This window comes from Equus asinus, chromosome 3, assembly GCF_041296235.1.
Source record: "Equus asinus isolate D_3611 breed Donkey chromosome 3, EquAss-T2T_v2, whole genome shotgun sequence".
Classification (NCBI taxonomy): Eukaryota; Metazoa; Chordata; class Mammalia; order Perissodactyla; family Equidae; genus Equus; species Equus asinus.
Window position 1 is genome coordinate 160,416,481 of NC_091792.1, and position 12,463 is coordinate 160,428,943.

Here is a 12,463-nt window from a genome sequence, read left to right on the forward strand (position 1 = left end):
GAAATGGGCCCCCAGTGGGCCATAATGGAGGGTTGTGGGGGCGCTTGACTCCAGGCGTGGTGGGGAATGTGGGTGAGGGCACCATTTAGAGTATCAGCTGGCTCCTCATCTCCCAGTCTCTCTCCCCAGACCACGCACATGTACAGTCACATTCTTGCACATGCATACACACTCACACACACACACCCATGTATGCTTTTAGGCACACACATTTATGTATTCACACAGATGTGTGCACACACACACATATGCACAACTGCAGCGGTGCGACACGCTGACGTGCATACTCGTGCACACACATGCAGTGCATATACGTGCACCCTCACTCATGCATACATTCGGTGCACACAAGCACACATGCTTGGAGGTGCACACACATTTGTGCACATAGACACCCACACCCAGCTGCATGCACAGGTATCCATACTCACATGCACACACTCACACACATGTGCACTTACACACATGCATGGCACTTATCACTCACCCCCACACACGGTCCCACATGTTCACACATGTAGTTGTTTGTCAATCTCTCCAAAACACAGAAGAAGGTGTGTGTGTGAGCTGAGGGGCCTAGTGCAAGCAAAGCGTTCTCGAGGCTCAGTCCTCTCCTGGGCCCACGGAGAGGGACAGCCAGGTTGGATGGGAGCGTGTAAGAGGCAGGGCTCTGACTGACAGCTGGCACCCCGGCCACCCTCAGCCTTTCCTGAGCCTTCCTTCCTTTCTGCCTCTGCTGGCTGCGGTTTGCACAGCCTACAGCGGAGGGGGACAAGCTCACCGGCGCAGTTGGTGTGAATATTTGGATTCAGGTCTGGTTACATGTGGTGAGGGGGTTGGTGCCAGGGCAGAGACCGATCCCAAGTTATTCTCTGGGCAGGTTAGGGTGTGGCTCCCCCGTATCGTGCCCCCTTTCTCAGAGCAGAGACTCAGCTTCCTGGAGGTGTCCTCATCCAGTGCCCTAATTCAGTGCCTGGCCTGTATTCTAGGCCAGATGGTGTCCTGTCGTTGAGCAGTGGTCAGGGCTGCAGGAACAAATGCCGGCAGGGCGTCAGGCCAGCTCGGGGCAAGGTGCTGGGTCAAAGCCAGGCGTCTGCTGTGGGACCGTCCCCACTGTGCCCATGTTCCCCACCTTCCCACGCCACTGCTGTGAGGGGGTCTGGTGGGCTTGGGGCCAGAAGGACCCCAGTGGGCTGTCGTGACCAGGGTCAGCTCCTGAGCTCAGTGTCAGGGTGTCTCGCTCACCACCAGAGGTGTCTGCCACACATCATTGGTCAGGTGGCGGCCTCAGTCCCTCGCTGCAGCCCCCTCCCTGGGAAGGGAGGCCCCATGTAACTGGTGACAAGGTGCTGTGCGAGGTGTTCCCTCCTTCCTTGGGATGAGGCACATGGGAACCGGGGCCAAGGTGGGGGAGCTGGTGGCCAATGGAGCTGGGTGGGAATTCTGGGGCTGCATCTGAGAGGCAAAGAGCTCGGCCTCGGGCCCTCCTCTGAATGCCCTCAGGGGCCTCACCCACCCTGGGGCTCTGGGCCCGGGGGGCAGGCCTGGGAGCTGCCTCTGGAGCTTCACCTTCCTCTCCTTCCCTCTTTCCTTCCAGTCAGCAAAGACTGACAAGAAAGCTGACAGGAAGAAGGCAAAGAAGTATTGCCCAGCCTCTGACCCCAACCTTGTTCCCGTTTCATCACAGAGGGTCACTGGTGACCCTCCTGAGTGTGACAGGAACCCGGGCAAGTCAGCTGAGCCTGTGGAGGGGACGCATCAGCTCCTGGGACCAGGGAGGCAGAGATGCTGGGATGCTGTCGGGGCGGGTCTGCGTCTGCCTGCTTCCAGCCTATGCCACGCCCCACATCCCACGTCCCAGCAACCCATGCCCCAGCATCCCATGTCCCGGTATGCCGACAGAGCGGGCCTCAGGCAGCACTGGCGGGATGAATGGGTGAATGAATGAAGGGAGAACGCTCTTCTCTGTGCAGCCCTCCTGTGAAAGGTCCCAGGAAGGACTCCCATTGACCCTGCCAGGGTCATATGTTCACATCTTGGCCGATCACTGAAGATGGGCTGCCCCGCCCCACCCCTGTGGGTCTGCTCAGCCTCATTTGGGGGTTAACTTCCACCCCAGGGGGCTGGGTGGGCCTCACCAGCTGACCCAGAGTTGGTCACTGATGGGCCAAGGCCCCTGAGCCAAGGAAAAGCTACCCTGGGACAGGCCACGTGAAGGGGAGAGGGCAGATGCCAGAGTGAAGGGAGAAGACAGGGTCATTGAGAAGTAAGTTGAGAGAAGAAGGGAGACTGAAAATTATGAAAGTGTTATCTTATGGTTAACAAAATATCGGTAATAAACACAACCGTGTGCTAATTCTTAGGTAGAACGAAGAGGGAATTGAGTGTTGGTTTTGAGCTGTGTGTGTGTGATTTTGCGAGCAAACTTGAACACGTGTGTGACTTGGTGTCTTTCCTTCCCCTTTGTCTTTCTCTGCATGATCATGAAGAACACCTTTTATAATAATCTGTTTGGGGGCTTCTCCTAATCCTGGAAACTCAGATCCAGGAATGCGCCATCGCCCCTCGGGCCAGAGGGGAGTGAGCTGGCTGGTGCTGGTGTGTGGGAGGAGAAGCCTGGTGGGGCTGGAGCAGAGCGGGAGCGGGTCAGCTGGTCAGAGCCGGGAGTGGGGTTTTGCTCTAAGTGGGTGGCTGCGCTTCCAGACCCAGAATGAGAACACCCTGTGCGTTTGGTGGAAGGTGAGCCCTGTGAGAGGAGTGCTTCCTGCCACGAAGCACTGGTGTTTCCTGGCGCTACAGAAACTGGGCCAAGGGCTGAGAAGATTCCAGAGGGCAGGGGAGGCGAGCACTTATTACGCACTGTCTGTAAGTCTGCATTTGAGTAAAATTGTGTTAGTCCTCGCCACTTCCTTCAGTGGCTGTCTTTATCATTTTGGTATTGTTTTTATAAATAAAAACTACTTTCTGAGAGCTGATCCTATCATCCCGTGGCCCCCTAAGACCCCACTGTTCTTAGCCCCTTATCTGTGAGTCATCCAACCACAGGGTTGGCCTCATGTATAACTCCATGTCTGGCTTCCCCACAGAGACGCTGTCCCCTGGGGCCTTCCCAGAAGCGGCACAGCCCCATGGGCTGAGATGCAGAGGGACTCAGGACAGGTAGGGCACGAGACAAGCAGCATAGATTGTTGTGAAAGAAACGGGAGGGAGAAACTACGCTGCTGCTGTGTCCTAAGCTGAGGACTCGGGCCCTATGGCCACCGGCTTCGGGCCTGAGAACAGAGCCGCCACCGGCTGCTCTCCAGCCTCCTGCCTGAGGGCTGTCACCTGCTCAAGCTCCCTGTGCCTCTCTCCCCTGCAGAGGTCGGACCCGCAGCTGCTGGCCCAGTTCTACTATGCGGACGAGGAGCTGAACCAGGTGGCTGCCGAGCTGGACAGCCTGGACGGGCGGAAGGACCCGCAGCGGTGCACACTGCTCGTCAGCCAGTTCCGCTCCTGCCAGGTGAGCGGGCGTGGGGCGGAGGCGCCTGTTATTAGTGAACCTGAGGCTTTCTCACCTGCTCGCACCCTCTAAGGACATCTCAGGGTCGGCCTGGGCGAGGTGTTGGGCTCGATGAGCTGGGGCTTTTCTTGGTCCCGCTGAATACTGGACCCGGGAGGAGGGTCAGTCTCGAGCAGGACAGCGTGGGAGAAAGAGCCTGGTTGGAAGTGGCAAACTGCACAGGACACCCTTGGAGAGTGGCCATCAGGGGTGGGGAGGTGGGGGCGATGAAGAGCCACCAGGGTCTCAGCCAGAAGAGGACAGGGGACGGCCTGCTGCGGCCATGCTCACAGCTGGCAGGGCAGCACGGGCTCTCACTCTGCCGCCTCAGGCGCCCAGAGCTCCTGCTGCAGAATTCAGAGATGGCCCTGGAAGCCCTGCCGGTAATATCCTCCCAGTTTACCAAATGTTCACGAGGTTTTACCAGCACGAGAGCATGTGGCGTGATGCACAGTTTTGTCAAGTGACAATCAGGGTCGTTCACAAAGTTCTGGAACGTCCTCCATGTATTCCGCCCACAAGTCTTGCTGGATCCTCCCTGCCCTGGGTGGTGGGGGCTGGGGTGTGCTTCTCAGATCACAGAGCACGTAGAGAGGGCAGGGTGCGGGGAGGCATACCTCTCCCCGTGTGTCTGCAGCATCAAGGGGGTTAGAGAAGGACTTAGGTTCTTACAGAATCCTTGACAGGGCGAGAGGAGCAGGTCCTGGCTGGTTTCTGGAATGACCCCCCAGGAGCCCCTGCGTTTCCATCTCTCAGGAGGATCCAGGGACTAGAGGGGCCGGGAGGGCCTCCTGACTTGCTGGGCCATCGACCCTCTGCTTTCCCACTGGAGGATGTCCTTCCTTGTGCCCGCAGCACGCTGACCACTCGCAGCTAGGAGGCCTCTCCCTGGCACCCCCGCCCGTGCCTGCTCCCATCACCTGCTGCAGCCCCCAGGAGTGGGTTGTGTTTGCTCTCAAACCTGCTCAGGCCAGCTCACTGGTTATTGTAATTGCCTCTTACACAAACTGACCAAATGGGGTGAAAACCAAATTGGGTGCTTCTTTTAATTTATTTTTTTATTGTGGTCATAATAGTTTGTAACATTGTGAAATTTCAGTTGTACATTTTTATTTGTCAGACACCATATAAGTGTGCTCCTTCACCCCTTTGCCCACCACCCACTCCCTTCCCCTGGGAACCACTAAACTGTCCTCTTTGTCCATAAGTTTGTTTATATCCCACATATGAGTGAAATCATGTGGTGTTTGTCTTTCTCTGTCTGGCTTATTTTGCTTAACATGATGCCCTCAAGGTCCATCCATGTGATCACGAATGGGACAATTTTGTCTTTTTCATGGCTGAGTAGTATTCCATTGTATATATACCACGTCTTCTGTATCCAGTCATCGGTTGATGGACACTTGGATTGCTTCCACATCTTGGCTATTGTGAATAGTGCTGCAATGAACATAGGGGTACATAAGCCTCTTTGTATTGTTTATTTCAAGTTCTTTGGATAGATACCCAGTAATGAGCTGGCTGGATCATATGGTATTTCTATTTTTAGTCTTTTGAGAAATCTCCATACTGTTTTCCATAGTGGCTGCATCAGTTTGCACTCCCACCAGCAGTGTATGAGGGTTCCCTTCTCTCCACACAAGTTGAGTGCTTTGGATACCCTTGACAGGGTGCATCTAAGAAAGGAAAACTTCTGGAGTTAGATGTGGACAAGGCAACTTCAAAAGGGTCGAGAAACAAGTCATACAAATTAGCCACAAGGATCTCGCACTCATAGAACAACACAAGCATCTTTAATTTCTCACTCCTCTCTAAAGACTCCTGTGTCAGGTCCCCAAGACCTCCCCCAAATTTTCACTAGGAGGACACACTGGACCCAGCATATAGTCATGCTCACGGCTAAGATTTATCACAATGAAAAGATACAAATCAAAATCAGTGAAGGGAGAAGGCACGTGGGTCCAGCGGAAACAAGAGCCAGCTTCTAGAATCTTCTCCCATGGCATCACACGGGATGTGCTCAATTCCCCCAGCGGCGTGTTGTGACAACACGTGTGGAGTGCTGTCCACCAGGGAAGCCCGTCAGAGACTCAGACCCAGGGCTTTCACTGGTGGCTGGTCCTGTGGGCCCCTCTGCCCGGTACGCCCCCAACTCCAGACCCCCAGGGGGAAAGGGGCATCAGCACGGACAGCACTGTTTCCACAAACAGGTGAGGCACAGGAGCCGCTCACATCAGGCAGGGTGCTGGGAGCCCTCCTGACATCCGGGCTCCTGACGCCAGCCCAGGGCCAGCCCCACGCAGGCTCGCAGGGCCCACAGTCAGGCCTGCAGTGAGAGCTCTTCCACACGACGCATCCTGGATCCTGGCTTTCTATGCAGCCACCCATGCAGGGAAAAGGAGTTGGAAGAGCCCCAGAGGATGCCTTCGTGCACATACTGTAACCTAATAAAGATCCATCACCGTGACATCTTTGTCCAGCAGGCCAGTCACTGGGGCTCCTTGCGTTGGGTCAGGGGTTCTCAGTTCTTTTGTCATGAGTTGCTACAAAGCTTAGATGTTTAAGTTGGGAAGTGTTTTTTGTTTCTAACATTTCTCTTGAGACAGGGCATTTTGTCTTTTCTAATTTTCACTCCTGCTTCACATTCTATTTGACTATCATGAGCTTCTTGTTCATTTAATCGTTCATTCATTCATTCATTCATTCATTCGGCAGCAGTCACTCAGAGAGGCTCTGCCCCTGTGTGGAGGGTGGACAACATCGCGGGAGTGAGGCGCTTTGGCAGGTCACCATAGTCGGGGAGGGGCTGCTTGAACAAAGGCCCGTGAGCATGGGTTGGTGTGCGTTTCATTGCAGCTGGAAAGGTCTGGTGAACCCGAGTTAAAATGCGCAGCTCTGATGGAGGCGGCTGACAGCAGCCCGCTCTGCCGGGCCACCTGATGGCCTTGATTTTAGAGCACCATCGTCCTGGGGAGATCACTGGAGGCCAGATTTAGCTGGTCCCCTTGTCCCCCAGTGTTCCCAGCGTCTGTGAGTCAGTTCCCAGCTGGATGTGGACCCCCATGCCAAGTACTCAGAGGTCATGACTTTCTCAGCCTTGGGGCCAGTGGCTTAGGACTGCCAGCAGGAGCTCTCCTCCTCATCCCAGTTGTCTGACCCTGGCCTTGGTGACAGTTCCCCGAGTACTCTTGTCTGGGGCGTCTCAGGCCTCCTGGGTCCCATCAGACCTTCAGGCCCCCCTGGAGGGGTCCACTTGTGGGTCTCTGGCTGGGTCACGTTCACGAGGCTCTCAGATCTGTTCTGCGGCACTTCTGGCTCTGGGGCAAGAGTACTTTTAGGGAGCCTCATCCTTCTGTCCTGGGAGCCTCGTCTTCCTCAGGGCATGATGGGTTAGCTGGACAGGCCGGTGCCATGCTGGGGTGTAGTATTTTGAACGCTTCTGCCCCCCAAATGGGGTCTTTTAGATGAAGTCTGTAGCCTGATGCCAGGCACATCATGGATGCTCAGTAAACAGCAGCCTCCTGTTCTTAAGAGAGTTCGTGCTGTGAGAAGTACGTGGGCCTGATTTGAAAGGAGCAGCATGAACTGGGTGGATGCTAATTCCAGTTAGAAGGAATCTAAGTAATGCATTTTTGTATAAATTAAACGTTGTGCTTCGGGAAAACTGTGGACTGGGGCATACATGAGTATGCAAGTGGTTTCTGATGACATTTGCAAGTTTTTTGTTTTCTTTTTTGCTTCAGAAAACCGTAAAGGATTAAGAAATCATGCTGTTGGTTCAGTAGGATGAAATGAATCCTGGGTTGTTATGAGCTGAATGGTGTCTCCCCCCAAATTCGTATGTTGAAGCCCTAACTCCTATGCCTCAGAATGTGACTCCATTTGGAGGCAGAGTCTTTAAAGGCATAATGAAGGTAAAATGAGGTCATTAGGGTGGCCCTGATCCAATCTGTCTGGTGTCCTTATAAGAAGAAGAGATTAGGACACAGACACACACACAGAGGGACGACCGTGTGAGGACACAGGGGGAAGATGGCCATGTACAAGCCAAGGAGAAAGGCCTCAGAAGGAGCTAGCCCTGCCCACACCCTGATCCCGGACGTCCAGCCTTCCGGCCTGTGAGGAGATAAACGCCTGCTGTTTGAGCCGCCGGGTGTGCTGCTTTGTCATGGTGGCCCTGGGACACCGATACGGTTGGATCTGGATGTCATGATGCCCATGAGCTTGGAGTTGCTCTGGGGTGAATTCTCTCATCAACCTGTTCCTCTTAAGTCATACCCTCACTTTTCACTGTCAAGGGAGCATAATTTTAGATGCTTCAGTGAAGAAAATTAAATGGCAAAATGTGCTAATGGATCTTGTGCCTGGGTGTAGCCAGTGAATGGGGTCTCGGTGGGAGCAGGTGCACCTTGCTGTAGATCTGCGGTGTGCTGATTGGAGGTGTGCTGTGTGAACATGGCCACACCTGGCGAGGGACACTACCTGAATCTCCCCATGCTGGAGGCACTGGTGTCCACCACAGCAGAGGTGGGCTCTCTGGGAGCAGAAGGGTCCTTGATGCGTCCAGACTGCACATCCCAGCCTCCTGTCTGCCATGGTCTACACCTGGGCACGGCTGTGGTCAGATGTCTGGACGTGGGGTCCCAAGAGCTGTGTCCCAGGAAGGAAGGAGGCCAGGGGGATCTGGGAGAGCTGACTGGCTCCTCAGACAGGCAGGGACGGCTCGTGATAGCACGACGTCTCCATGTGTATAAATTCACAGGAATAATTGAGTTGTTTTCTTATTGACTGTTGAGAGTTCTTTATATATTCTGGACACTAGTCCTTTTCAGATGATGATTTACAAATATTTCCTCCCAGTCTGTGGCTTGTCTTTTCATTCTCTTAACAGTTTTTTTGAAGAGCATAAGTTTTAAATTTTGATGAAGCCCAATTTATCTATTTTTTCTTATATAGATCATGCTCTTGGTGTCATATCTAAGAAATCTTGCCCTAATCCAATGTCATCAGATTTTCTCCTATATTTTCTTTTAGAAATTCTATCGTTTTAGGTTTTTTTTTTTAAGATTTTATTTTTTTCCTTTTTCTCCCCAAAGCCCCCCAGTACATAGTTGTATATTCTTTGTTGTGGGTCCTTCTAGTTGTGGTATGTGGGACGCTGCCTCAGCGTGGTTTGATGAGCAGTGCCATGTCTGTGCCCAGGATTCGAACCAACGAAACACTGGGCCGCCTGCAGCGGAGCACATGAACTTAACCACTCGGCCACAGGGCCAGCCCCTATCGTTTTAGGTTTTATATTTAGGTCTATGATCCATATTGAGTTAACTTTAGTATATGGTGTGAGGATTGGGCCAACATTCATTTGTCCTGCAAATGGATTTTCAGTTCTTCCAGCATCGTTTGTTGACAAGACCACCCTTTCTCCACTGAAGTCCATCCTTTCTGTACTAAATTCTTATTGCACCTTTCTTGAAAATCAGTTGTGCCTATACGTGTGGGTCTATTTCCGGGCTCTCTAGTCTGCTCCGTTAATCTGTCTTGAGACCGATGTCACACTGTCTTGCTTACTGTAGCTTTATAACAAGTCTTAAAATCAGGCAGTGTCAGATCTGTAACTCTGTGCTTCGATTTCATGGTGGTTGTGGCTATTCTGAGTTCTTTGCCGTTCTGTAGGAAATTTAGACACAGCTTATAGATGTGTACAAAACAGCCTGATGAGATTTGGATTGGGATTGCATTGAATCGATAGGCCAGTTTTGGGGAAAGCATTCAGTTTTCACCATCAGCTCTGATGCTAGCTATCATAGGGTTTTCATAGATACCATTTTTCAGGCTGAGGAAGTTGCTTTCTTTTAATAGCTTGCTGAGTTTTATCAGGAATGGATATTGAATTTTTTTCAAGTTCTCTCTCTGTGTCTATTGAGTTGATCATGTGGGTTTTTTTCCTTTTAGTTTGTTGATATGGTAAATTATACTGTTTGGATTTTTTATTAACTATTTTTATTATCATCCACCCTATCACCCAAAAACACAACAATAGCGACAGTAATGACAGCTGATCCAGGAGGAAGAAATGGGAGTAAACTATCGTAAGGTTCTTATACTGCATGTGAGGTGGTATTATACCACATGAAAGAAGTCTCATGTTATTATCATCATACATTTTCCTTCTACCTATGTTTAGGCTCACACTATATTGTCAGTATTTTTGTTTAAAAGTCAAATTTTTTTATAGAAAATTAAATAGTAATAAGAGAATCTTGTATATTTACTGAGCAGTCACCCTTTCTGGTACTTTCCATTCCTTTGTGAAGATCTTTAGTCATGTGCTGCATAATGACGTTTGGGTCAATGACAGACCGTATATTGGATGGTGGTGCCATAAGATTAGTACCATAGAGCCTAGGTGTGTAGGAGGCCGTACCATCTAGGTTTGTGTGAGTACACTCTATGATGTTTGCACAACAATGAAATTCCCTAATGACATATTTCTCAGAACGAGTCCCTGTTGTTGAGTGACACATGACGGTATTTCCACCTGGTATCATTTTCCTTTTGCCCAAAAGACTTTCTTTAGCGTTTCTTGTAGTGCAGGTCTTCTGGTCATGAATTCTTTCAGCCTTTGTTTGAATGACAAAGTCTACCTTCCATTTTCAAAGATGCTTTTGCTGGGTCTAGAATGATAAGTTGTTAATGATTTTTCCCCCTCAATACTTTAGAGATGTTGTTCCACTCTCTTCTCACGTGTGTTGCTTCCAATGAGAAATCTAATCTCATTCTTATTTTTGTTCCTTGTGTGTAACTTGTCTTTTTTCTCTTGCTACTTGTAAGGTTTTCTCTTTTTATTAGTTTTGATCAATTTGATTATGCTATGACTTGGTATAGTTTTTCTCATGTTTCTTGTGCTTAGGGTTCATTGAACTTCTCGGATCTGTGAGTTTATAGTTGTAATTAAATTTGGAAAAAATTTGGCCATTATTTCTTCAAATATTTTTTTTCTGTCCCCTTCCTCCTCCTTTGAGTCTTGAGTTATATGTGTATTTGACATCTTGAAGTTGTCCTACCACTCACTGATGCTCTCTGTTTTATTATTGTTATTTTCTCTCTGATTCATTTGGAGAGCTTCAATTGCTATGTCTTCTAGTTTATTGTTCTTTTACTGAAATCATCCAGTGTTTTGTTTTTTTCCATCTCAGATACTGTAATTTTCATCTCTGGACCAGTTTGGGTCCTTTTTATTTCTTTCATTGTCTCTACTTTACTTTCTGAACACATGGAAGTCAGTTCTAACAACTGTTTCAATGTCCCCTGACTGCTCATTGTCTCATCTGTGTCAGATCTGGGTTGATTTTGATTGCTTGCCTTTTCTTTTCATCATGTGTCATATTTTCTTAATTCTTTGCAAGGCTGATAATTTTTTATGGGATGCCTGACATTGTGAATTTTACCTTGCTGGGAGCTGAATATTTTTGTATTCCTATTAATCTTTTTGAGCTTTGTTTTGTTACGCTGTTTGGTTACTAAGAAACAGTTTGATCCTTTTGGATTCTGTTTTTTAAGAAGTCAGGCAGGGTCAGAGCTGTGTTTAGTCTGGGGCTAACTTTCCTCCACTACTGAGGCAAGACACTTTGGGTACTCTCTCCAATGCCCTGTGAACGATGAGTTTGTCTGCTATTCCGGCTCTGGAGAGCTCTGGGGGCTGCTCCTCCAATCCTTTGGGTACATCTGTCCAGGCACCCACAGGCCTGTGTGAATCAGCTCCCTGCTGAATCCTCGGGGCCTCCCCAGAGGTGCTCTCTCTGGGCAGCTCTGTCTTCTCTGGTCTCTGTCCTCTTGATCCTAGCTGCCTCTGCTTCCCTGGACTTGCAGCTTGGTCTCTTCAACTACTGAGTTTGCTGGGTTCCACCTGGTACCCTCTCTCTGGGCCGTGACCTGAAAATTCCCTCAAGGCAGTGAGCGGTGCGGTCATAGGTCTCACCTCCTATGTTTCTCTTCTCGGGGATCACTTGTTGCTGGAGGTCCAGTGTCTTGTTTGTGTCCCTTACTGTTGCTGCTGTTTGAGGTTTCTGTTACATTTGGTTCCTGTTACTCTGTCTTGGCTGGAATCGGAAGTCCCAGCAAATGTTTACCGAGGCATGCTTTGTGTCCGGCACTGTTCTAGGTGCTGGGGACCCATCAGCGAATAAAAAAAGACCCTGCCTTCGCCCTCAGGCCGCTGATGTAGGTGGCCATGCAGGGGCTGAGTGAGTCCAAGCACTGCCGCTAAAAGGCCACACAACTTTGGGCAAGCCACGCCACCCCGCTGAGCTCAAGTCCCTGGCTCTTAATAGCTGACGTATTCTGAGCACTAACTACTGTTACTGCCATTATTTGTTCATCAGTTTGTTGAATCATGAGAAAGGGACCGTCCCACCCAGAAAGCCTTTTGAAAAGAACTCACAATCGTACCACTCGATGTCGGTTGAATTTTATTTTTATTTGTTGTATTGTAGAGGCTTAACGTTTTCCTCATGGAGCAGAATTTCCTTAGAGTTTAGTGCGATGACTTTTTGTGTTAGAAAGGTCATGCTTCCCACTCATGGTGATTTTTCATGTCTGCTTCCTAAGAAAAACAGAACTCAAGCCTCAGAGGGTAGAAAGGAGGGACGTTGAGATAGAAAATTGCCGAGGGTGAGATTGTCAGATAGTGCAATCTTTCTGGAAAGCAGTTTGGCAGATTGTAATCAGAGCTTAGAAATGTAGTTTACACTCTTGACTTTGTAATTCCACTTCTAGAAATGAGTGGATCCTAAGGAAATAACCCCAAATTGAGAATGTCACGCACCACCCTGGTAACTGCAGCATTACTTGTGGTGGGGGAGAATTAGAATCATGGTAAACGTCCAGCAGGAGGGGAAGCAGCGAGTTAACAGGATGGTCCGT

The 12,463-nt window shown here is 50.0% G+C and overlaps 1 protein-coding gene across 6 annotated transcripts in view; it reads left to right on the plus strand.

Annotated features, from left to right (window-relative positions):
- The window catches only part of ZFYVE28 (zinc finger FYVE-type containing 28), a 113,730-nt gene that overhangs the window by 48,347 nt on the left and 52,920 nt on the right, over positions 1–12,463 (plus strand). For all 6 annotated transcript variants that reach the window (XM_044767953.2, XM_044767954.2, XM_044767957.2 and 3 more), the window contains exon 2: positions 3,362–3,502. In XM_044767953.2, coding sequence (XP_044623888.1) covers positions 3,362–3,502 — 141 coding nt within the window. The remainder of the gene's footprint in view (positions 1–3,361; positions 3,503–12,463) is intronic.